The sequence below is a fragment of the Danio rerio genome, chromosome 4 (genome assembly GCF_052040795.2).
Source record: "Danio rerio strain M-AB ecotype USA chromosome 4, GRCz13ab, whole genome shotgun sequence".
Classification (NCBI taxonomy): domain Eukaryota; kingdom Metazoa; phylum Chordata; class Actinopteri; order Cypriniformes; family Danionidae; genus Danio; species Danio rerio.
The window spans coordinates 32,433,588-32,461,124 of NC_141024.2; the positions used below are offsets into that span (position 1 = coordinate 32,433,588).

The 27,537-nt window shown below is 36.6% G+C and overlaps 2 protein-coding genes across 12 annotated transcripts in view; one reads left to right on the forward strand and one right to left on the reverse strand.

Annotated features, from left to right (window-relative positions):
* LOC148680249 (uncharacterized) overlaps nucleotides 1-27,537 on the reverse strand; it is a 174,714-nt gene that overhangs the window by 9,889 nt on the left and 137,288 nt on the right. For 5 of the 11 annotated variants that reach the window (XR_015942486.1, XR_015942484.1, XR_015942485.1 and 2 more), the window contains exon 1: nucleotides 4,331-4,599. Coding sequence is in view for 1 of the 11 variants with exons in the window: in XM_088650051.1 (XP_088506177.1) it covers nucleotides 15,630-15,756 (127 nt within the window). In the remaining 10 variants the exon portion in view is untranslated. Of the gene's footprint in view, nucleotides 1-4,330; nucleotides 4,600-15,629; nucleotides 15,875-26,827; nucleotides 26,875-26,992; nucleotides 27,190-27,537 lie in introns of those variants that run through there. The other 6 variants (XR_015942492.1, XR_015942491.1, XM_088650051.1 and 3 more) reach the window with 4 other exon arrangements.
* LOC148680250 (uncharacterized) lies at nucleotides 6,008-13,099 on the forward strand. The gene is made up of 2 exons (XM_088650013.1): nucleotides 6,008-6,081; nucleotides 6,362-13,099. Exon 2 carries the CDS (start codon nucleotides 6,551-6,553, stop codon nucleotides 12,461-12,463), a length of 5,913 nt encoding a protein of 1,970 aa, XP_088506139.1. The 5' UTR covers nucleotides 6,008-6,081; nucleotides 6,362-6,550; the 3' UTR covers nucleotides 12,464-13,099.

Genomic DNA, 27,537 nt, shown 5'->3' on the forward strand with positions numbered 1-27,537 from the left:
CATATCTCACTGTTTGGAGCAATGGTCTCCAGTCAAGTCTTTTAATTGAACTAGAGCTCTGTAAAGCTGTAGATAATTCAATCATCCACCTATTGTGACAGTGTCCATACTAAGATCTTCTCCCTAAATATTAACTTTTTATGCATTCTGGTGTATACAGTATGTAGTCATCAAGCTACACAAGTACAAACAAGTTTCTACCCTCCTCTGGTAGTTACCTAAAATAAACTCAATAGAAACTAAGCACTTAATATATTTACCATAAAAAAGAACAAATTTTCACATACAATATGAACTTCAGCTGGAAAATCTTCTCCTATTGATTGCTCTTAAATCATATTATCAACATTAAGCCTCTTTTATCTGTCTTGATTAACCATTTATTTTAGTTATCAAATTAACTACAATTAAATATTATTAGTTACTTATAATTTATTACTCCTTTAAATTTAAATTTAAATGTCTAGGACAGATTGTATATTACAGTAAATGTTTCTATTAGAGCTCTTATATTTTTTACACTTTTCGATAGAGTTTTATACCTATTTCAGCATTTAGTGGTTGTATTTCTGGACAGATCTGCATCTAATCCATTTTAACCCTCACTGTGCTGGCTGATTTTATCTGCATCTCAGTCCTGTAATGACAATCATTTAGTTGGAATTTGACACTTTTTTCTTTGCTAATTTATTTTCTGATCTATATATAAATTCATTTTTTATCTTTGAGTTATTTTCTTTTGGCTCATAATTATTTCCTAAGGCACTCCCATTAAACTAGTTATTTATACAATTTGATGCACTTTTTTATCAGCTGACTAAAACTTACTGTATGTTTTGTAAATTTCTTTTTGCTCTGTTTTAACTATTATTCCTTAATATTTTTTTCTAATTATTCTTCACATATGTTTTCATGTAAAACAATATTTTTTTCTTAAACACTTTTCTCTTTCAATTTGTTTTATAGTAATTTAGAAGTATTACTTTTTGACCTTATCATGTCCTATGAATTAATTAAAATTGTTATTTCAATCTTCTCTTTAACTATAAATCATTTTTGTAATCATTTTTCTAAATTTGAATCTCTTTCCAGTTTTCAATATTCAATCTTGATTTAGGCCATTCATAACATGATTATGCTAAGATATTTCCTTTACTTAATTTTAATTTAAATACTTAGTTATATTCTTATTTATTCTCCAAATTATTTATTGCCTTATCAAAAGCTTTTTCTTTTTCTTTAGTTACCACCCTGCATTTTAATTTATCATTCTATGTTTAAGGACTTTTATGATTAAACCTACTGAAACTTAAACTCAAATTATTTACCATTCATCATAATATATCATTCAATATTTAAAGTTTCACTGTAGAATTTCCTTATAACACTTTTTCTTACTTAAAAATTTGCATGATAATAATTTCTCTCTCAAATTGACAGGAGTCTGATTTGATACAAGAATGGGTAGCTAAACTTTTGTTCTTAATTTTCCTTCTGTAATGCTTGAACTTAATTTGGACTTTAGGAGCTACTTTGAGATGGACTGTCAGACTATCCCCCCTCGCAACCTGAGACAACTAGTTCACAGATGGTGCTAGTCTTTTCTGTGGTGTCCTGATGAAATTCCTTCATATCAGGGCACTGTGTTTCCCCCTCTCTCTTTGGGCTGGCTTCTTTCTTTGACTCAGCTGATGTAAAGTTCTGGTGGAGCGTTTTTTCTTTTTGATCAGTTCATCAGTCTCTTGTTAGTGTCTCTTTTGAATGTCTCTGAACAAATGTAGCTTTTTCAGTCCTCAGTAAATCCTGGGCAAAAAGTTCATGTCACAAGTGTCCACAGCCATTTTGCTCTGTGTTTTTCAAACACCTTTCCATTTGCCAGTATACTCAGATGTCTGGTAGGTACAAGACTACAGTCCCCCAAAGTTCATCCCTATGTCCTCTTAATTAATATATTTAGAATTTAGCTCATGACTCTTTTTTTTTTTTCCCATTTTTTCCTTCATCAAATAAAGACTCCTTTTATCCATTTTTTTTTATTAATTAATTAATTAATTTATCTATTTTTGTTTGCTGTTTAACAACTTATTTTTTCTAATTCTCAATCATTTTTATCATATGTAAATATGCTTAATTTTCTATTTGTTAAATGTTCTTATAGATAATTTCTTTGGCTTCAGATTGTGCTTCACTTATTTTTCCTAATTTATTCTAGTGCTTCCTCACTAGTTACATTACATCTTACATTATTTTAATTTCTCTAACATTTCCATATATCTGTTTTAATTCAACAGTACTATATGGTGGCCTAATGTCTAATATAACTGTTCAATATCCTTACTGCAATAGCTTCAAGTTCATAGTACTATTTTAACTCTACATGTTTGTTTACTTTAAGCATTTTTCCAATCTGAAATGCAATTTTTAATTTTAAATTAATTTTTAGGTACATAAAATATTAATTATATATAATTTTTGAACTCACTATGATGTTCTTTCATTTTTCCTCAGTGTCTATGCTTTACATCTGACTCACTGCTTTTACTACAAATAGCTGTTGGCTCAGATGACAGCCTGTAGCTGACTTTAAAACAGATGACAACAGTCAACTTACTCCACAACAATTTTTTATTGCACTTAAAATTAATTTATTTTTTAAAGCCAAATTTTAGTTTCTTCAAAATGTTACTGTTTTTTCAAATTTTTATTTTATCCGTTTAATATATATTTTTAAATATCATCTCTTTATTCTATTAAACAATGTTTGGACTTCTTTTTTCTCAATTTTCCTATGCTTCTTTTCCTTTTCAAAAATTAGCATTTTTGTCTCTTAGATTTTCCTAATTAATTTTTTAAGCTTATTTTCCTTAAACATTTGATCATTAACTCTTCAATTAATCAATATTCATTAAAGTTTTTTCTTCTAATTTATTCTCTATCAAAGAACTAACTTATCTATTTTTATTTATACTGATTTAGTAAATTTATTTCCTTATCAATTTAACAATTTATATCCATATGTAGTTATTTCTATGCTTCAATTTCTAAATTTCTTAGTATTTATTAATATAGCTTTCAGTTGCATTTTTATTAACACTTTTTATTTTTTAAATCTTATTCTATCATTAATATTTTCTTATTTAATTTATCTTATTACATTACTTTATAATATTTCTTTACTCTTTAGCTTCTATCTGTCCTGTGAAACTTTTGTTCTTAAAATAGACAGATTCTTACCACTCCTGAAGCAGACCTTCTTCCAGACTGTCGACATGTCAGGAATTTCAGTCACCTCTCTGCCTAGTTCATACTTAAAACCACTTCAAACACACAGAGATTATTCAGAAAAATGTTTAACTAGTATATACTTCTTTTCAGTCTGTGTCTTTCAAATGCAATATGATCTCAATTAATTTTATGAGGCTTAAACCTCCTCTGTATCACAATCTCTTCCCTAAACTGCATCACTCTCTATCTTATTGTTCTTAAATCACATATGCAATCTTCCTTTTATATTATAATATAAAATGATAATTCTTTTAAACTCACTCTTATTGCAAACATACTTCTAAACACAATCATACTTCTCACTCATTCTAACTCATCTCTTACACTGTGTAACCTGAACCTCACCTCTATTCTAGTCTCTCTAGATCAAAGGTGATAGCTTCTAAGCACCCCAGCAACACAGACAAATACACAAATACTTACAATTACATAAATACACCTCACTCCTCTTGAGTGACCTGTCCGAACAACCTCTAACCTTAGAGCTGTAACCACAGAATTCTTCACTACACTCCTCTTGAGTGCCTGTTACTTCTGCTCCCGTCTTTACTGTCCTTCAGTAAAAATAGCATTTCACAGGATTTTTGCCTTTTTTCCCCCAGCCTCCTGAATAATAATATTTATCATTATTAAAACAGAACGGGTACTCCGAGGTCTTTGCGCGCTTCTCTCTATACTTTATTAATCTGCTTTAATCTCTTAACTGTCACCACACTTTAAGAACTTCCTTTTAAAACATAAATATGCTCTATGCATATTCTTCATAATATTAAAAATTTCCCAAACATGAGTAACAGTTACTAGTTAACGTTTATCCTATCCGTCAAGGCCCTCTTAGGAAAACACAGATCATTTGCATGCAAATTGTTATTTTCTCCTGGTATTCAAAACCCCATTGTTTTCCTTTCATATCTTTACTTTTTTAGTTTTACTTGTAGTTCGTTATAGCTGGAGAAACAGTTCAAGTGACTTTTTACCATTACAAGCAGGTCCTTGGTAGAAAAAACACAAACGTATTAAAATTGCAAAGCTTAAAATTGCTTACCGTTTTTTATCGTGGCCACATATTTGTGTTTTTCCTCCAAGCCCCAGCATGTCCAGTGTCACCCGATCGTCTCTTCTCAGCCCCACGTTGGGTGCCATTTGTCGTAAATTCGACGTCTAATCAATTAATTACAAATTATCAGACCAGAGGTTTTGAATATCAGAAAATAGACTTTATTCTCCATAATAAAGCCGAGAAAGAACAGAGCAGACCCCAGAGCATTCTGAAGTCTCTCCTGGACACCTTCTGAAGTCTCTCCTGCACCTTCTGAAGTCTCTCCTGCACCTTCTGAAGTTTCAGTGTGTTTGTTACAATTTTTATACAGGATTATTTGACACACCCCTAAGTCTCTTTTTAACTCTTGACCATTTTTGAATAGGTTTCTAGTCTAAGGGGTCCTGCTATTCTTGGCTCTCAGCCCACTAGCTCATGTCAGCAGAGATGTTACAGGTCTGTGTCAGCAACTGTTTTGACACCAAAGTTCTCTCTCCATAGATGCAACTTATGCAAAAGGATTAAGTGTTTACATACATTGTCATGAAAGCATAATCACTTGATAATATGTTACTCATTCTAACTTCTGACACATAGCTTCATAGAAGTATTTAACATATATAATCAGTGCTTTACATATTCAGTTATTCTACACAATCAGTCACTCAGCCTTCTCCTAGTGTTGCTTCTTTAGTGCAGGCACTCTCATCTTACACAGACATATCACTGTATTTTTAACACACGCTGGCATGTTTGCTGCAAACACTACATACATTTTGTGAAGAGAAAATTGACTGCTTTACACTTAGAAAATACTTCACACTGAGAGAATAGAAATCTTCTTCACCAGTGCCCTAACCAGAGTCGACGCCGCAGCCAGAGTCAACGCCGCTGCCAGGGTCGCTGCCGCCTGAGCTTCCCGAAGGGCCGCCGCCTCCTAAGCTTCCCGAACGGCCACAGCTCCTCGCCTTGGCGATCCTAGCCAGACTACTCGCCCTGCCGGCGCCACCCAGATGGCTCGCTCTGCCGGCTCCCCACAAGCCTCCAGCTCTGCCGGCTTGACCCGCATTACTCCAGGTCCTCCCCCTGTTCCGCCTCCGCTCTGCCTCCCGCCTGAACAGAATTGGATTGTCTGGAATCCACTCTAGAGGGGGGGCTATGTCACATAACCAGCGATCGCTCTCCAGAGATCGCTGGTTCTCACACGAACACCAAGGACTACACTTCAGCCTTCCCCTGTACTACATCTACTACACTACAAAGTAGTGTAAGGCATTACTAATAAATTTTCAGTAATATTTTACTCGGTACATGTTCAGTAACGCGTGCGTTACAACACACTTTTCGCCCGCAAGACATTAACAAATAAAAAATACCGCAGTTGTATTTCCTGTTCGTGGCTAGAGAATATATGCGCGTGCTGTCATTAATCTCCCTCTGGCTATGGGACCTTTTTACTTTGAACGCGGAATGATTTCAGCTTCTGAGCTCTAGGTCTGGGGCTATTGGCTCAGCCCGGTTCGCAGTACGTGCAGCGGAAAATCAGCAAATGGATGTGTACTGTATGGTGTTGATTCGTTTGGTAAGCTGTGCATTGATTTATTTAAGTGGTGTAATTGTGACATCTAGTGGTGGAAAATGTCATTGCGCCATTCTTTAGAACAACCGGATGTTTAAAAGGTCATAGAAGAAGAGACTGTGATCGCCATGCAGAGACGCGTTGTTGTTTGCTTTCAGCCCTTGTGATAGAAACGACTGTAAGTTACTAATTTTATTTTGAAAACATCTGCAATACTTCCTTTAGGTTAAATTGATTAAGGAGGGTCAGTGTTGAAATGTTTAATGCTTGATGTTCTGTTTAAATGCTAACAAGCTTGCAAATAGATGCACGTCATTAAAGTGCCTGGATTGTTTATTTAGCTGTTTGATATCAGTTTAAATATGTCAGTTTATGTTTACAAATGTGAAAGATGTATATTATTTGTGATATTTCGTAATCACTTTGTAATTTTTACCTTTTGTATTTTTCCTTTTTAGTTTTACAAGCAAATCAAGTAAAAGTGCTACACATTCGCAAGAAGAAAGTGTGATGGTGCTTTATTTCTGTTAACTATCTGTCAGCTTTGGTTTTGAACACCATTGCCAGGGCAGAATAGTAAAAAGTCGTCTACACGGCGGGAAACGTCAAGCAAGCACAAGCTTACTGAGTTAGACTGTGATATCAAGATGGACAAGTCACAGCCCAGCAAAAATGTTGAAGAAGCTAACCAAGCACTAGAAATAGAATCACGGTCAGGCAGATCACATCGGTCTACTAGATCTTCAGCCAGTGCAGCTGCGACCACAGCAAGAGCTAAAGCAGCAGCATGCAAAGTAAAAGCCTCATATGCAGAAAAGGAAGCTATCATGATGAGAGAACAAGCTCAACTAGAAGAGCATCAACAAAGAACATTAGCAGAAACAGCACGTAGAAAAGCAGAGGTTGAGGCTGAACTGTATGTATTGAAACTGCAGAAAGAAGCTGTAGCAGCATCTAAAGAGGCAGATGTTTATGACGCTGCAGCTATCGGTGAAGAGGAACTAGGTGAAGACCTAGAAAAACTTTCATACATTTCCAGCAGGATTGAACGCACCAGAGAGTATGTGCAAACACAATCTCAGTTACCAAATACTCCCAATCTGATTTCTAATTTGCAACATGAGGGTGAGAATTCTCAGTATGTAACACGGAGTTATAATGAAGGCTCACTTAGCTCCCACTCACCCACAAAGAAGGAGGAATCTAAATCAGAGATCATTCCTATAAAAAAGGAACTAACAGTTCAACACAGCCTCCAGTGCTCTCCTTCGAAAGTAAAGATTGATCCATATAGTGGAGATGATGAGGAGAGGCATCAAATCTATCCAGTAAGAGTACAGCGTGAATCCGATCCGCTCTCACAAGAAAATGCTGGGTGCTCTACACCAGCGCCACATGTCAGTGACTTCACTACATACCTGCTGAGAAAAGAAATGGTGAGTTCAGGTTTGTTTCAGTTTGACGAATGCCCTGAAAATTACTGGGCGTGGAAAACATCTTTTCAAGCTGTAACCAGTGAACTTAATCTAACTAGTAGGGAGGAGATTGACCTTCTCATAAGATGGCTCGGTCCTGATTCTTCTAATCATGCCAAACGAATCAAATCAGTTTATGTCAGTAACCCTACCTCAGGAGTTAGAGTGATATGGCGTCGCCTAGAAGAATGCTATGGTTGTCCAGAAGTCATTGAGCAGGCAATGTTAAAAAGACTTGATGTTTTCCCTCGCATCACAAACAGAGACATCCATCGTCTGAGAGACCTCGGTGATTTGCTGCTTGAGCTGCAGTCTGCAAAAGAGAGTGGTCGTTTGCCTGGACTAGCTTACCTCGACACAGCACGTGGAGTAAACCCCATTGTCGAAAAACTCCCATTCGGTCTCCAAGACAAATGGATTACGCAGGGTTCCAGATACAAAGAAGACCATAAAGTATATTTTCCTCCTTTTGAGTTCTTTGTTGAGTTTGTTTGTCGACAAGCAAGAACCAGAAACGATCCTAGTTTTGCATTTGTTTCATCCAGCAGTCTGAGCAGCTCAAAAGCTGATGGAGCTGCCAGGATAAGTAGCAGAGCTTCTGTTTTTGTCAAAAAAACAGAAATAAAGACTGCACAATCAAACCAGGAAGGAACACTGGAAAATAATGTAGAACCAAACAAGGTCTGCACCATGCACAATAAGCCTCATCCACTCCATAAGTGTCGAACATTCAGGAGCAAACATCTGGATGAACGAAAAGCACACTTGAAGGAAAAGTCCATTTGTTTTAAATGTTGTGGTTCCACCAAGCATGTTGCAAAAGACTGTATAGCATTGATTAGATGCCGGGAATGCAATAGTGATCGACATGTGGCGGCCATGCATCCTGGACCTGCACCATGGTCTGTTACTACATGGTCTATTGAGACACCCGAGTCAAAGACAGAACAAATCAAAGAAAAAACAGATGAGGACACAGCTGAGGTCACCAACAAGTGCACAGAGATTTGCGGAGATGTTGATAAGCCTAAATCATGTTCAAAGATCTGTCTCGTGAAAGTTTATCCATCTAATCAGTGTGAAAAGGCCAAACGCATTTATGCTGTACTAGATGAGCAGAGTAATAGATCTTTGGTGAAGTCACAGTTCTTTGATCTGTTCAACATCGATAGTAGTTCTTCTCCGTACACATTGAAGACGTGTTCAGGCATAGTGTCTACGGCGGGGAGGAAAATAACTGGATTTTCTGTTGAATCACTTGATGGAAAAACAGTAGTTGCACTTCCACCCTTGATAGAATGCGACAGCTTACCAGACGATAGATCTGAAATTCCTACGCCTAAGGTAGCTGTACGTTTTCCCCACCTCACTGTGGTGTCAGATAAAATCCCACCTTTAGATCCTAACGCTCCTATCCTTCTCCTCTTAGGACGTGATGTTCTTAGTGTGCACAAAGTGCGTGAACAACGAAATGGACCCCATAACACACCATATGCACAGCGCTTAGACCTAGGCTGGGTAATAGTGGGAGAAGTTTGTCTTGATGGCATTCATCGTCAATCAAGTGTGAACGCTTATAAGACCAACGTACTTCTCAATGGACGAACTTCATATTTCCCTTCATGCACAAAGGGCATCAACGTCGTAGAAAAAGCTCAGTCACCTCTCTTGGCATACATTCCCAACCCACCATGTTCTCTCAAATCTAACGAGAGCTATTCAATTAATTTAAAGGAGGATGTGTTCTTCAGATCTCCAGATGACGATAAAGCCACTCTATCTGTGGAGGATAAAGTCTTTCTAGAAATGATGGATAAAGAGGTGTACCTTGATGAGGATAGACACTGGGTGGCGCCACTTCCATTCCGCTCCCCAAGGATTCAGCTCCCAAATAATAGAGAGCAAGCTATGCAGAGGCTAAGCTCTTTACAGCGCACTCTCTCAAAGAAACCAAAAATGAAAACGCATTTCTTTGACTTCATGCAGAAGGTGATCGAGCATAAACAAGCAGAACTGGCTCCACCCTTACATTCGGAGGAGGAATGTTGGTATTTGCCGATTTTCGGTGTTTACCACCCCCACAAACCTGACAAAATAAGAGTGGTTTTCGATTCAAGTGCCCAGTTCAGGGGAGTTTCCCTAAATGATGTTTTGCTGAGCGGTCCTGACCTCAACAACACTCTCTTGGGTGTACTGTTGCGCTTTCGCAGGGAGAAAATAGCTGTGATGGCAGACATAGAACAAATGTTCTATTGCTTCAAAGTAAAAGAGCCGCATCGCAACTATCTTCGCTTCCTTTGGCACAAAGACAACTGCCCAGAAAAGGAGATAATTGATTACAGAATGACTGTACACGTCTTTGGCAATAGTCCGTCACCTGCAGTCGCAATATATGCCCTGAGACAAGCAGCAGAACACGGCAAAGTGGAGTGCGGAACAGATGCGAAGAACTTTGTCTTGCGCAACTTCTATGTGGACGATGGTATCACGTCAGTTCCAACTGAAAGGGAAGCCATTGATCTCTTAAAACGCACACAGACAATGCTATCTAAGTCAAGCTTGAACCTGCATAAAGTGGCCTCCAACAGTGCTTCGGTGATGGAAGCATTTCCTTCTAGTGAAAGAGCCAAAGATCTCAAAGACCTAGATTTCAGTAAAGATACAATACCTCTTCAACGCAGCCTTGGTATCAGTTGGAACCTCAAGACAGATTGCTTTATGTTTAAAGCTTCTCAAGAATGCAAACCCTTCACCAGAAGAGGGATCCTTTCCACTGTCAATAGTTTATATGATCCCCTCGGGTTCGTCTGTCCAATTACTATGCAAGGCAAAGCTCTAGTGAGGGAACTTTCAACAATCCAACAGGATTGGGACACCATTCTTCCATTGGAAAAGGAAAGTTCATGGAAGGCCTGGATTTCATCGTTAGCAGAGCTTGATCAATTGCAAATACCTCGAGCTTATGTTCCAACCTCAGTGTGCAGAGCTCCACTTTGTGAGCTGTGCATTTTCTCGGATGCTTCTACTTTAGCTATTGCTGCGGTAGCATATCTTCGAGTGATTGACTCAACTGGACAGCCTCATGTGGGGTTTGTGATGGGAAGATCCAAGTTAGCCCCCTTTCCAGCACATACTGTTCCGCGCCTCGAGTTATGCGCTGCAGTGCTAGCTGTGGAGTTGATGGAATTCATAAAAGGAGAAATTGACCTGGAGCTTCATGACATCCACTTTTATACAGATAGCCGCATAGTGCTCGGATACATTCACAATGTCACACGCAGATTCTATATGTATGTGGCTAACAGAGTTGCACGCATAAGGATAGCCACAGAACCTAATCAGTGGCACTACATCTGTTCCGAACAGAATCCAGCGGACCATGCCACTAGGTTCGTGCCAGCAGCCAACTTACCTCTAACCAACTGGTATTCAGGTCCAGAGTTCCTTAGGAAATGTGGTCCTGTGAGATGTAATGTGGATGAATCCTATGGACTTGTTCAAGTAGAAGAGGATGTTGAAATTCGCCCTCAAGTGAAAGTTCTGGCAACGAGCATTACTGAACAGTCTCTAGACTCAAGCAGATTCCAACGTTTCTCGAGATGGAAGTCTCTGGTGAGAGCTGTCACAACTCTTACTCACATCACAAAATCCTTCTCACAATCTTCACCTAACAGTCCTTGTCGAAAGTGGCATTTGTGTACAAAGACCTCAGATGTTGAGACCTCACAAGCTAAGTCGACCATAATTAAAACTGTACAGCGAGAAGTGTTCCGAGAAGAATTTGAGAGTCTGACCAAGAATGGTAAAATCTCACAATGTAGCACACTCCTAAGACTCGACCCCTTTGTGGACAAAGAAGATCTGTTAAGAGTCGGGGGTCGCATTCAGTGCGCTGACATCTCAGATCCAGAGAAACATCCCTTGATACTTCCATCTAGCCATCATGTGACTGATCTTTTAATTCAGCATTATCATGATCAAGTTGCTCACCAAGGACGGCATTTTACGGAGGGCGCTGTACGTAGTGCTGGATTGTGGATTGTCAGCGGCAAAAGACGCATTTCAAATATCATCCACAAATGTGTCCTATGCAAAAAGCTAAGAGGTAAAATGGAAAGTCAGAAGATGTCGGCTCTGCCCCCAGACCGGCTTTCTGTAGATCCACCTTTCACATACACAGGTCTTGATGTTTTTGGACCTTTCACAGTGGTGACACGCAAAACAAGAGGGCACAACATTGAGAACAAGCGATGGGCTGTCATATTCAGTTGCTTGAGTAGTAGAGCAGTTCACTTGGAAGTTATGGAATCTTTATCAGCGTCAAGCTTTATTTGTGCTTTGAGACGTTTTTTGGCTGTGAGAGGGCCAGTAAAGCACTTTCGATCAGACAGAGGGACGAATTTTGTTGGAGCAGTGAAAGAACTCCAAATCGACAGTGGTGACTCTGAGCTAAAAGGGTTCTTGCAGAATCAAAGCTGCACTTGGACATTCAATGCTCCACACTCCTCTCATATGGGGGGTGTGTGGGAAAGAATGATCGGGATAGCCAGACGTATTCTGGAAGCGCTCTTAGTAAAATCTGCTACAAGACTCACACATGAAGTCTTAACAACCTTAATGGCAGAAGTCATGGCCATTATGAATTCCCGACCTTTAACCCCAATTTCTACAGATGCAAGTATGCCTCAAGTGCTCTCACCAGCAATGCTCTTAACTCAGAAAGCAAGTGTTGCACCAACTCCACCAGGAAACTTTGAGTTAGGACACTTGCACAAAAGTCAGTGGCGTCAAGTCCAGATGTTAGCAGATTCATTCTGGAAGCGATGGAAGCAGGAGTACTTGTCCACCTTGCAATCCAGAAGAAAATGGACTGAGGAGAGAGATAACATTCAGGAAGGAGACGTTGTTCTGTTAAAGGATGGGGAAGCTAAGCGCAGTGAGTGGCCAATTGGCCTCGTAACAAAAACCGTAGCCTCATCTGATGGGAAAGTCCGAAAGGTTATGGTAAAGACTGCTAAGCAAGGGGCTGTCAGGGAGTACTTAAGGCCTATATGTGACGTAGCTTTACTTTTATCTAATGATTAAAAGCATAGTGGTATATCCAATACACCAGGCGGGGAGTGTACTGTATGGTGTTGATTCGTTTGGTAAGCTGTGCATTGATTTATTTAAGTGGTGTAATTGTGACATCTAGTGGTGGAAAATGTCATTGCGCCATTCTTTAGAACAACCGGATGTTTAAAAGGTCATAGAAGAAGAGACTGTGATCGCCATGCAGAGACGCGTTGTTGTTTGCTTTCAGCCCTTGTGATAGAAACGACTGTAAGTTACTAATTTTATTTTGAAAACATCTGCAATACTTCCTTTAGGTTAAATTGATTAAGGAGGGTCAGTGTTGAAATGTTTAATGCTTGATGTTCTGTTTAAATGCTAACAAGCTTGCAAATAGATGCACGTCATTAAAGTGCCTGGATTGTTTATTTAGCTGTTTGATATCAGTTTAAATATGTCAGTTTATGTTTACAAATGTGAAAGATGTATATTATTTGTGATATTTCGTAATCACTTTGTAATTTTTACCTTTTGTATTTTTCCTTTTTAGTTTTACAGGCAAATCAAGTAAAAGTGCTACACATTCGCAAGAAGAAAGTGTGATGGTGCTTTATTTCTGTTAACTATCTGTCAGCTTTGGTTTTGAACACCATTGCCAGGGCAGAATAGGATGAAAATGGCATATGACAGTGCATTTGCGAGACGGACGTAAGTGCATATGGCGTTATTTCACTGAGAAATGTCGTAAGCTCATTCATGTAATACGAGCGAGTGAACGTGCCGGTTTCCTCTGTGGACAAAACTCCTTGGGTTCACTCAACACTGGCTGGGCTGCTCACGTGCTAACGACCTGCTCTCGCTCCGTCAGATGATGCAGACTCACAATCTGTGCCTTTTGTTTCCTCTTCCTTTCGTTCTGTTGCTCTCCAGAGATCCTCCTATTTAATTGTTTCCCAAAATTTTTTATATGGTTCATATAGTGCTACACTATTTACTTACAGGTTAAGATAAATTCTATAATAAATACTAGTGTTTTTGAGTGTAAGGTATACTGCCTATGTTTTAGGCTACAGTATTTACAATAAATGCTTAAGCATACTGTCGTATTAAGAATAGTGAACTCATAAAATTAAATATAAAGTGTAGTTGTACTACAGTAAAGTGTGGTGAATTGTAGTACAATCTACCCCATATTGTAAAAAAACTACAGCACTGGATCATTTGTTTATTTTACACTTGTTGTGTTACCATAGCAGCTATAGTATTACCACAACAGAGTAATTAAAGTACTTAATGACAATATGTGTGTTTAGGGGCCCTGTGGAACAGCTTCTTCTCAAAATGAAGAGGATGGCAGGGAAAATGTCCTCCACAATCTCATCAACAATGTGGAAGACAACAGACACTAGTTCACTTTATTTTAGTTGCCATAAAAAAATGTGATTGATAATGAGATTTATTTGAAGAGTGAATTGTACAGTAGGCTATAATACCTTATAAAGTGTTTCTATTAGTTACATTTCTGCTTGCGTTAATTTTTATTTTTGTCTAAATGCTTTTTTATTTGAAATCATATAACATACAGCCAACAATGTTATGGTTTATTAGATTAAAAATTAAAAGTCTATTTTAGTATTTTGGTTATTGTTAATAAATAGTGTACTAATATGATTCATATCAAAAAGCTTGAAAGGAAGAGGGAACATAAGACACAAATTGTGAGTATATTTGAGAGATCGTGAGAATTTGTGCGCGAGCAGCGTATGTGAGAGCTCGCAAGCAGTTTTGTCCACAAACAGGAAATCGGTGCACAAACATTATACTGAGAAAGCTGTTTATCATGTTCACTTTGTGCAGGACGGTTTTGTATTGTAAACCACTTGAATGTAAAGTAAATACAATAATGGCAACAAGAAAGAAAACAAGAAAAGAAACTAAATCTGCATTTGGTTATGGAGTTTACATATCGGCCTGTTGTGTCTAATGTGAATATAGCCAAGCCATTCACAGATATTGCCAGATAATCCCTTTACCTCTACCATACTTTTAACAGATCATTTGTAATTCTGGCTGTCATCCTTTCTTGCATTGTCTTGAGCCATCACATTGCCAATTATATACTATATTGTTAGTAGCCTGGAGAGGTCACAGTCATTCTGCTACATCAAATCACTTTCTACTGGATGTAAAATGCTCATTATAGAACATTATAGAATTGTATAATGTTAAGTTCTAATTCTATAGTTATTTTGGTGAAAGTAACTTAAAAGTAATATAAGAGTAATGTAACATATTACAATTCTGAGACAGTAATATTGTAAGGTAAGGCATTACATTTAAATAACAGTAATAAGTAATCTGTAATGTATTACAGTTTGTAAGTAACTTGCACAACACTGTTCATACATGCTCTCCTGTTACTCACACATGCTCACTCATCAAGATTGATTACATTCTCATCAGCTGAGCCTTGTCAGAGACTGATTACACACCCTACATAAGACACTCATTTACTCATCCAGTTTGCCGAGTCTTGTTAGCTGTTTCAGTTACTTTACAACGCGGTCCTCTCTGTCTTTTTTCTCCTTGTTAGACTCTAGCCTTGTTTACCTTTGTTCTCCTGTTACAAGTGACCAAAGATATTTAGAAATTGAAAACTAAAATATTAAATTGTATTAAATGTAAGCAAATATATATTGAATTGCTTCTCTTGATTTTTCCTTTTTTATTTAAAATATTCTTCTACAACATACAAATTTGGCTGTATTTATTTTTGGACCGTTATCATGAGTTATTTTGTTAGATAAGGTGCAGATTTGGCTTCAGTACTGACTAATCTAATGTATATGCACAAATATAATGTTGTACAGCTTCATAATACAAATATTAATTTAAGAGGGATCTGTGAGGGTGTTCTTAAATATGCTAAGCACTGTATATTGTATAATTTAAAAAGATACAAAATATAATTTAGTGTAAAATAATATTTAAGATTTCTAATACTCTTTAAGGGTCTTGAATTTCTCCAATTTGATTTAGCAACTTTTTAATACCCTGTGGTCAACCTGTTTAAACCCACATTGTTTTATAACTTAAAAAACAAATTTGTTAAACAAAAAAGTTGACTTATTTCACTGCATCAAAATTTTATCAACATGGACCAATTTATATCTGCTAAAAGAAACTGTCTTTAACCTACCTCTGATAAACCTTTGGGCTAACGTTAACTGCAGGACTAACTGTGCGTGCAGCTGTTGTTGCAGTGGCAGATCTTGAAAAACTAAATCGAATTGGCACTGGGCTAGGCAGTGGCCCAACTGCCTCATTGCCCATTACCTCAAATGCACTTCCACCATTTAGGTCAACACAGCTGAAGTATCCTGATGCCGTTGGAAAAATTGAGATCCCCGCGTTACTTATTAAATAGACACTTGTCTGTGTTACCTACACAAAGGAGACAAGATAAAAAACATCACTTGGTCAGAATACAACTCAGTCAGAATATTAAGCCACACTTTGGACCAAAAATTGTATTCGCATTCAGTGCTGGAAACCCATGTGCATTGTTCGAACTATACCATGGCCTTTCGGGAGCCCACTTTTTTTAATATAAAAATGTAAGCACAAGCTCTGTGATTGGTCGGCTTGGTACCGGTGAGGATCATGGGCGGTGCTGAGAGGCACGAGCCTGATGGAGCGAGCATTTACAAGTGTGGAGTCCAGATAGAGACTTTGGTTTTATGTTTACCTTTTGGTTGATGTCCGCTGGTTCAAGCCTTTAAGTGCGCAGTTTTTAGCTACTTGTAGCTTTCAAAAAAAAAAAAAACACCTGCGAAAAAACTCGACACTAGGGCTGTGCAATTAATCGAAAATCCGATTTCGATTTTAGATTCTAACAATTATGATAAACCACTAATCAAGATAAACGATTATAACCTTAGCAGCGCGCAAGATCGCATGCTCGGCTCAGTGTGCGAATGAGACCAAATGCTGACCTCATGCTTCTGTGTGTGCGCGCCGCACACATAGAAGCATGCGGTCAGCATTCAGTCTCATTCACACTCTGAGACAAGCAGCGCGCACACATCTAAAGTCATCTTAATGTAAGCTCTTTGATGGTCAAATAGGTGTCAAAACGCGGTGTTTATTAGATAATTCATATTAACCTTTATTTGTGTAATAAACACGAGTTGAGAATCAAAAGACGTGAAAGAGAAACCATTAAAGTGACAGTGCAAGATGTTCCTGCTGCCTCCTGTTTTTATGATTATTAATCAAACAGCAAAATGAGAAAATCCCTCACGCCTGTTTCACACCGCAAGCGTCAGCGGCGCGTGAGCAAAGCGTGAGCAGCGCGTGTGTTTTCGGCGTCCATGTTAACAGATTAGAGCTTTCATACCGCACGCAGCAGCAGCGCGTCAGAGCGAGGCGTGAGCGTCGCCGAAGCAGCAGTGCAGCGATAGTTTCGGCGCTGGGTCTATTTTTGACGCGCTGCTCACGCTCAATTAAAGTGACAGTGCATTGATAATGACCGAAACACATTGAATGACAGTAAAAACTAGCAATTTTACCCAATAAATGCGTTAATAATGTCAAATTGTTTATGTATAGTCATTCAAATGAACTTAAAACGATTAAAAACGGCAACAAACATTTATTTAGGCCCGAACTACAAAACAAAATGTAAAACTATTTTACTATCAGTTTTGCTTAAGGTGCACACTAGTGTTGTAGGAGAGGGGAAATGGAATATTTACGGGATTTGTAGTCCATAGCGAAGTGTATTGTGGGTAGTGTAGTTCGACACGCATGCTGGATTATGTGAGCTCGCTGTGTTCTGTGCAGCTGAGCAGAGGAAGAAAGTTTTAATCGGCTTTGTTTTATGTTCACTCGAATTATTCCTACCGGGAGCTGTTTGCACTGTGAATCTAACAACACGAAAATAAGTAAAAGAATAGCATGCATTGGTTACTTTTGTCCGTCTCATCATCTGCACGAGCATGAATTAACGAGCTGTTATTCTGCTGCTGGATATTACTGAAGCGGAGAAAGTAATACTAGTTTGATCATGTATAAATATCATTATAACTATATTGTATAAATATAATTATAACTAGGTCTACAGCAACCTGATAATCAAAAAACAAATGACATGATAACACAGGCGATTGTCCTCTGACTGTAGACACTTCTCATATAAGTTAGCTTGAGAAGCATACAGTACTATTTGATCTATAAAATTTGTAAAATAAACATTTGCAGGTTAAAGAAACAGCATAGGAGGGGCCTTGGTGCAGATGAAAAGTTTAAAAAGTGTATTTGTATATAGAGAGACATGGATAACTAGATAGAATAGACAGAGATAGGTTGATCTCTGCAGCAGCTGCCGCAGCTGGTGTGAAAGGCAAACGCGTGCTGCTACTGCTCGACATACGCGCTGCTCACGCTCTGCTCACGCGCCGCTGACGCTTGCGGTGTGAAACAGGCGTCACTGCTCTTAACTGAAAGACATTTGTAGCTAAAGTGTTTTTCTTACAGTGAAGATGCTTAAAAGCACAGATTGTTTTATATTTTTATTCTATTGTATTTGTTTATCTTTCCTTTGCAGGGTGGAAAATAACTGTGTATATATATATATATATATATATATATATATATATATATATATATATATATATATATATATATATATATATATATATATATATATATATATATATGCAGTTAAAGTCAGAATTATTAGCTCTCCTGAATATTAGCAACCCTTTCCCCCAATTTCTGTTTCATGGAAAGAAGATTTTTTTCAACTTATTTTTGTACATAATAGTTTTAATCACTCATTTCTAATAACTGATTTCTTTTATCTTTGCTATGATGACAGCACATAATATTAGACTATTTTCAAAGTACAAGCATTCAGATTCAAAGTGCGATTCAAAGACTTAATTAGGGTAACAAGGCAAGTCATTGTTTAACAGTGGATTCTTCTGCAGACAATTAAAAATATTTATTGCTTAAGGGGGCTAATAATAATGACCTTAAAATGGATTTCAAAATATTTAAACCTGCTTTTATTATAGCAAAAATATATATAATAATAAAAAATAAAAATAAGCCTTTCTTCAGAAGAAATAAATATTATAGGAAATACTGTTAAAGTTCCTTGCTCTGTTAAACATCATTTGGGAAATATTTATTTAAAAAAAAATTTCTCAGGAGCGCTAATAATTTTGACTTCAACTAGTAATTGTTTAGAATAATCGTGATTACAATTATGACCAAAATAATTGCCCTACTCAACACAGAGAAATATAAAAACCTACTGGCAGCTAGCGTCTCGGAAGTGTAATTGCAGAGCTAAGTACACAAACATCGAGCAAAAGTATCAATGCAAGTCTACCAGCAGGGCCGGCCCAAGCCTTTAGGGGGCCCTAAGCAGAATTTTATTTGGGGCCCCCTTGGTGCAGGCAATATGATAAATTATTGTTAATCCTTTATTATCGATTTTATTTGCTGTAGCTGTGTTGCTTACATTATAAGATATGCTTTTTTTCTTACATATACTTTTTGTATTTTCTAGTTCAAATATCTAAAAGAAATCACTTTAAATCAAAATCAAATTAAATCAAGAAGCATTTTCAACAGATAATCTGTCTAGAAAATGTTTATTCTTTAAGATTTTTTTACATATTTGGACAAGAAACAAGACAAAAACAATAAAAAGGAAAGAATTTTTGCAGTATTTACCAACTGTCAATGATTCATAGTACATGGCTGTGAAATTTAAAGAAAACCAACCATGATATATAAACTTTTTTGCAAATGAAGAGTAAAAAATGCATCAAAAAGTTATAAGATGCATTTCTTTCATTAAAAGCACATGTTTATAATATTGCAACTGTGTATTAAAGCACACAACTTTTTAACAAGCTGAAAAATGCAGAGATAGAGGGCGCATCTCTAAATTAGTCAGAGCAGCAGCATCACAATTAACCTAGTTAAGCCTTTAAATGTCACTTTAAGCTGTATAGAAGTGTCTTGAAGAATATCTAGTCAAATATTATTTACTGTCATCATGACAAAATAAAATAAATCAGTTATTAGAAATGAGTTATTAAAAAGATTATGTTTAGAAATGTGTTGAAAAAAATCTTCTCTCCGTTAAACAGACATTAGGGAAAAAATAAACAGAGGGGCTAATAATTCAGGGGGGCTAACAATTCTGACTTCAACTGTGCATGTTAGAAAACAGTTAAAATAGCAATTTATTGCTTTCTAGTTTTATGTAAACTAAAGACATTTATTACAACTGGGCCAACCTATTTGATGTATTTTATGTATAGCCCTGGTTTATTTTTAATCATGCAAAATTTTGCATTGCACTAGATTAATATATTTTCTTCAAGAACAGTAACTGATTGGAATACTCAGAAAGGTGAGCACAGACTCCTCTGAGCACTTATAATGCCTCCAGCAGTAGAGAACATTAGTTATTTACTCATCAATTTAAAAAGAGCATTATTTTTAAGTTTTTCTTTTTAATTTATCTAATATTTTCAGCACAAATACCATCTACAAGACTTTGCAAAGGTCTGCAAGGGTTAGATAAATGAAAAACCCTTCATGTGTTCTTGTCCTATTATTGATATCTTTATATATTTTGGCGGAATTAAATAGTGTGAGCCCATATTACTGTATAAAGTTTCACAATTGCAATCGCTCATCTGTCAGTGGTTAAAAAGGCTGATGCGTCTCTGATGTATTGTTGAGCCACCATTTCGGGAAGACCCACCTGGTGGCAGCTGGGTGTACTGCAGCCACAGCGGTAAATGGCTGCCGTCAGAGATTAATTAATTCAGATCTTTTATACATTAGATAAATATCGATTCTTGGCGCCAGAGCATATTGATATATTTGCACCACCCATAATCTATAACCAAACTCTCCAACAAACTAAAACAAAAACGAAAGTTAGTAATTTAATGCACTCTTGGGGGCCCCCTGGTGGCCATGGGGCCCTAAGCAGCCGCTTAGCTCGCTTATGCCTTGGGCCGGCTCTGTCTACCAGCAAGGCAGGCGCGGGGGGTCATGCCAAACCCTTGAATAAGTATAAATAAGCCTTAAATTGCCGTCATGCATGAATGAATGATTATTTTTGCACTTTTACACAATAATCCATGATCAGATTACACAATACTTAATCCACACGTCAAAACAACTCAATATTTTTTGACACTTTTCCCTCTCTCCCTGTCCCTGAACACGTTAAAAGGAGATGGATTAATCTGAATAATTTCTTTAAGTTTGCTAATGTTTTACTCAAGTTCGCGATTTGTCGATTAATCACAAAAACCTGTCCACACATTACATTGTTACATGATTTAATTTACATATGGCTGCAGGTTTAATTCCTCATCAATGAGGCAGCACGTCCTCATGCGTTGTCAATAACATTATATTTAGCCTTAATATGCTTTACATAGGCTAAATTTATAATATTAACAAAACGTCAACTGGAAAACAAGTCTTATCTCCTTAATCTTGAGAGCTCTTTAAGTAAATTGAGTTCAATCGTTAGGTAGCCTATATTTTTTTACATTCTATTAAGATTATGTCAGTTTAATGAGAACAAACCTTAAAAATCCTTGCTAAGTTGTCTATAGTCACGTCATCCTCCCTTAAAACTGCGGAAAAGGAGCCTCTCTTTAGCGAATAAGTGGTAGACATGTTGCCGTCATTTGCTGGATGAACGTTAAAGGGTGCCAATGTGATCTGTGCAGAACTTACGTCACATCCGTTTAGAACCACATGCGCTACTAGTGCTTGTGTGTTAAGTACATACCGCCACCTACTGTTCATATCAAACGTCACTCCATCAGGATTTCAGCTCCTGATTTCATACCTCTCGTCCATTCAAATTAAACACTTTTATTACATTATGCCTAAATTCTGTTGATCAGTTTAGTATTATATATTGTATTAATACCTTATATAAGCTATTATTTTATATATTACTATTAACATTTGTGTATAATAGCCTACGTAGCCTACTGTAGGTTTCTAACTTTGTCCATTGTTATTTAAATTTCATTATTTCCTTCTCACTTGCATACGTACAAAAATGTCCTGCAAAATCAAGAACAATGTCAATGTCTAGCACTTAAAGCGTTTTTGTCAACATTTCTCTCTTTTTTTATTTTTATTTCCATGCCAAAAAAGGAACATAAGGAGTCATATCTCTTACATGAATTAAATATAGGATAAATAACAATTTACACAAAGTTAGAAACTTAAAAAAAAAAAAAAAAACGTTTCTTCCAATCCATCTCATGAACGCTTAATGATAATAATGGTGGAACCAACATCACAACTGGCTATACACTTTTTATACACTTATTTAACACACTTGGCAACAACAACAAAAGAAAGAAAACGAACAACAAAAAATTGTGGGATTGCATTAAAGGGTTTGCATGAATCAAGCTTTGAACATCATAAATATACAAAAAGGTGAAAAAGTGATTAAAGTTCTTAAAAAGGTTGACACAATGCATTCAAAAGTAGCACTTTATGTTTTCCTAAGTCAATTTTGCTTAAAAAGTATGTTTTCTAAAGATAAAACCTGTCATTTTCAGAAAAGAAAACAACAATTTTGAGGACAAACGTGTGCTTAACAGCTTAATTCAACCCAAAATCTGTTAGTGACACTGCATAAAAAAAAAAAAAACATGTCGAGCTAGTTCATCTACAAAGCCACAAAACAAGCAAGTCACATCAAAATAAGCATGACTATAAATAAATTAGGCTTTCCAGTCAGCGTACAGTCCATTACTTCCATTGTATCTGTTCAGCTGAGGGAATGGAACCAACCCCGTGACGTCAGACACATCGATATTCCAAAATAGCTGCACCCTAGCTCTAAAAACTACAGTAAAAAATGCTATTTTCTTCAAAATGATTACATTAATCCAGTTTGTAATATATATTTTCATTAAAGTATATCAATTCGCTAAATATTGTAACCTTGACAGACTGCTTTGTTTTCACTTTTATGCTTTAAAAAAACAAGACCTACTTTATATTAAAGAACTTTAACTACATTACTTAGGGTTAAATTAATAAAATGGTACAATGCACTTAAGTACTGTATATACATGTTTTTAAATTGTCATTTTCTAATCATCTGCATGTAATTACATTTAATATTAACTTCTGTATTCCAAAGGCCACTTAAATTGAGTCCAAACGCAATATTTGACCTTCATGCATAATTAATTTACATTTTTAACTCATTTAATTTATCTTTATTTAATGTGGTTTTAATAAACTAATGGTTAATGTAAAAAAACTAATAACTTCAACCTGAATATAATAATAATAATATATCGCATATGCTGTATTCTCAAAATTATAGTGCATTATCTGTGTGAATGAGTGGGAAAATATGTGTGGTGCACTAAGGAGGCAGTGGTTTCAGACAGAGCTTTTGTGTTGTCTTATTTATGCTTGTGATCAGATATTTGACAGGTTTACATTCTTTGGATTTTGCCTTTATTGAAGTATATGGGCGCTCCGCAAGCAGGGAAAAAATCCTTTTGTATAAATTGAGACAATTTCTAACTTTATTCATGTTTCCTTTTGTTATCCAGAAATGTTCTGCATATGTTTTTTGAATATGTCTTGATAAGTAAAAAAATGGCTCTGGGAATATTGTGAATCTCCTTTGTTTTCATATCTTTTTAGTTTAACTACATTTTAATTTGCTTTTATAGGGAGACCTCCAATGTGAAGAAGTGGACAGCTAAAGATGTTGCTGGCTGTTATGCTAGATATTTTTTAAATTTGATTGTTTGCATTAAAATGTATATTACAGTATTAATTATATTATGTGAATTTAATTGTGGTGTATATTGATTAATAAAAGTGATTTTTTATTAGAATTGTGATGTATTTTTAATCTAGATAGATAGACATTTTCTATTTTATTTCTGTTTGCAGCTCAAGACTAATTTCAAGATTTCATTTAGCTATTTTTGTGATCCTTAGCCCCAGTCTAGCCCTAGTCTTTAGTTGGTTCTTTATTTTTAATTCCTGTTCCTGTGTTTTGCTTTCTGTTTTATTTCTAGTTATAGCTTATTTCTTTAAGCCTTTTGTTTAAGTTTTATTAGTTTCATTTAGTTCCTTATTTGTGTCATTTTGTTTATTGAGCTCTTATTTCCCCCCTCTTAAATATTTCTCATATTTACTTAGTTCTAGTTTGTTTTTTGCTTGCTCTTTTTTTTTTCTTTTTTTTCTTGTTTCTCCAGCCGTCTAGTCCTGTTGTGTTGCTTGTGTCACTTCCCTCCTAAGTCATCGCTGGTTGTGGATCCCCTTTCCTTGATGATCCATCTGTTTGCCACCCCTGTCCTTAACCAGAGGTTCGGCTAGCTACCTTTTGACTGCTTGGCCTGAAGTTTGGAATTCCCCTTTCCTGACCAGCCTGTGTTACCCCTCTTAAGACACCCCCCTCTGTATTATCCTGAAGTCCTGAGTCTCCTCCCCTCACCAGCCTGTTCTCCTGCCATCGTCCTGCACTATTGACTGTCCTTCTGCATAGCCTTGTTTACCTCCTGAAAATAAACCTTGTTTTCTCCAGTCAATTCTGCATTTGGGTCCTCCTTGCCTACAGTGACACAAAGTGGAGACAACACTTCGGATTCAGCGGAGTTGGAATTAAATGCTGATCATTCTCCGTTTAAACATCTTTGTTTCTTCCCGCTTGACATGTTAATAAGCTTTCACTTCAAATGTAAATTAAGAATAGCAATCCCAGACCTTTCAGTATACCCGCTTAACATATTAATAAGCCTTCGCTTTGAATGCAAATTAAGGACCACAATAAAAGTGATACTCTTCCGTTCCCAGATCTTGAGTAGACTTTCAGGTGAGAATACAAACTGTTATGATAAATGAGTTTAAACAGAATTCCTTTTGGTCAGCAGATGGATCTAGATGGCTCGCTGCCGCTCACATGCTACAAGTAAATTATCATTCCAAAGACATTAATTAAATACTTAAATACTTTACTTGAGGAACTCTCCTCTTTTTGTTAAGAAAGGAGCATGAGACACTTGTGAAATAAAGTAGAAGTTGGGTTGAGGCAGACTAATTTCTTACAGAGGGATGGGAAAAACAAGCATTAAAAAATGAAATGGTGCTTCAAAGCACTCAAGGTGGTTCCTGGTCATTCTTAAAAAGAGGGTTGCTCCAGGAACCCTTGAAGTTCCTCAGAGAACTGCCCCTTTTGAAATGGTGCCTAGAAGTTCTTTAGATGGTTCCGCCGGTGTGGCAATGTGAAAAATCCCAAAAAGTGCCTCCAGGAACATTTTAGAGTAGTTTTTTATTTGTACTGTACTATCTGTACAAAATATAAAATGTTCCTTGTATTTAATTTGGCTTTTTTGACAACTGATGTGATGTCTTAAATCTGACATTGCAAAATATTGCTGTTTTTTTCTTTTGATAATTCAGTAACCATAATTTTGTTATTGATAATCGAATTAAAGTGTGGCAAACAAGTTGCCTTAGCTCTTATGTCCACCCTGTTACCCCCATTAACTATGTAGTATTTTCATATTATTTAAATAAAATCAACATATATTACAGGTGTTTTTCTGGTTACTTGTATCCAAAGAACTGACCACATTAAGTCACTAAAAATGGGATTTGATTGCATTGCAATTTCTTTTTATACTAAATAAAATACATTAAATTTACAATGTGCCGTAAATCATAAGTCTTTTTTAGATAATTCTTGTTTAATAATAGCTTTTAAAAATACTATTGCAGGGTAAAGTGGGGGACATTTTAGCCCTTAGAAAATGTCAATATTTCAGTAACTATTTATTTTAAACACCTTTTAAAGGTACAAGAAAGTTTTGTAACGGGGAACATTTGGCCTGTGTTACATGTGAAAATACTGTAAAAAATGCTGAACGGTAATATCCTAAACTGGACCAGTATATTTATAGTAAGTACTCTTTCAACTGAAATTATAAAAATCCTGGAAATTATCTTTTTTTTCAGGTACAGTTACTACCCTGAGATGGCACCAAATAAATAATTAACTCAATTAATGAATTTTATTCATTCGTGCATTCAGTCTTCTCTGTCAAATTGCATACTTTTTTTTTGTTAGAACAGTTTCTTGTGTGTAGTGTGAAGCTATAGGTTACAATAATGAGTAATTTATCTGAAGAAGGTATATTAGGTTAATGGTTCATCTTCATGACTAGTATTGTATTTAATTAAAATATTATTGCCTTATGTTTTTTTTTTTTAAGTGCTACAATACTTGCCGACAATGCCAGTATTTGCAAGTAGCTTAACGTTAGAAGGTTCGTAAGGAGCAACTATTTGACATACTAAAATTAGAATATTATGCTATTTTCACATTTTTTTTACTAAGATTAAATACCCTCCATCTCTAGGCTAGACTCAGTGTCGACTTAAAAATACAGAATGGAGGCAAATGCGCTGTACTTTAACATTGAATTTACATTAATATTAGGCGTATATCTTTTTTTTTTCATTTAAGCATAGACCTACTTTTCTTTTGAATAATGTAAACCCTTGCCCCGTCTCTTATATCTTTAGTTTCATGCTTTCAATGCCTATTGATAGCGATATGTTAAGAAAGCAAGCAGGAAAGTTTTGCTTTGCGAGTTATCCATCATGAATTGGTAACGGTGTGTGCTACGTTCTGTTTTGCCGATTGCAAAACGTGATAAGAAAATGGTTTGCCAGAATATACCCTGACCGATAAGGCTCATTGTGTCTCTATAGATGTTGTAAAAGATCAGAGTTCCTGCACTGTTATCCACAAACACTCCTATTCTCCTGCTGAGTGGATTTACCGTAAGACGAGTCTGTGCGATTGTGCCAGAATGAGAAACTGGAGGAATCACAGAGCAAACTCCAGGACTGAGATTAAATCCAAACCCACACTCATCACCTTCTCCCTTCCTCCTGATGCTCTTATATGACACTGATAAACACACCACCATCTCCAACTGCAGTCAATCTCCCAGTAACAGCGTCCACACACACTTTCTTTGAACAACACATGAGAATAATAATCAAATCTGTCTGGATGATCAGGATACAACTGTTCCTCTTCCACACTCTTCACCTCTGTTCTCCTCAGACAGAATGAGTTCAGTGTTTGCTGTGTTTGGATCCAGTGTGAGGAAACAGACATCTGAACACAAGAACACACACATTTCTAACCACAGCTCTCTCTCTCTCTCTCTCTCTGTGTGTGTGTGTGTGTGTGTGTGAGAGAGAGAGAGAGAGAGAGAGAGAGAGAGACAGTGTGTGTGTGTGTGTGTGAGAGAGAGTGCATGTGTGTAATCCTACATTTGCGTGGTCCTGCTGTAATCCTCATGTCTCCTCCATGATCCAAACTGTAAACACACACAGATAGAGAGAATGAGCTGTTTAGTTTCACCTTTAGCTAATAAGCTAAAGCTAGCACTGAGCTGCTCAGCTACACGCTCAAAATTCTTCAGCTAAAACACACACTTGTTGGTTCCACCCGGGATGCACAATGAATCTAACACAGTGCGTTCTTTTCCTCTGCTGTTGGTGAAGCGAGCGCAGATACTGCTCATGCTGATGGAGACACCCTGCTGCAACATTCATTTATTAGTGATCACACTTAGCTTTGCCATCAATATTCACCACATGCACCCTTTGAGCACATGTTGCAGTCCATCTCTAAACTCTGTTCAGATTATTAAAGCTGCTCGCCAGCGTCCAAGTTCCTGATAGATTGGCAAGTGAAAAATACACGTGTGCACAGAGAAGAGGAATCCAGATGTTCATTTTTGAACAAGAGTCTGAACATTAATCTAAAGTGTCTGATTCCAAAATCTGAATCCATCTTTAATCCCCAACCAGCAGTAACTTTTTCTTCACTGTGTCTTAACTATATTGTTGCTTTACTGTCATTTTTGAACATTCATTCTTTCATTCATTTTCTTTTTGACTTAATCCCTTTATTCATCAGAGGTCACCACAGCAGAATTAACCGCTAACTTATCCAGCATTATGTCTTACGCAATGAA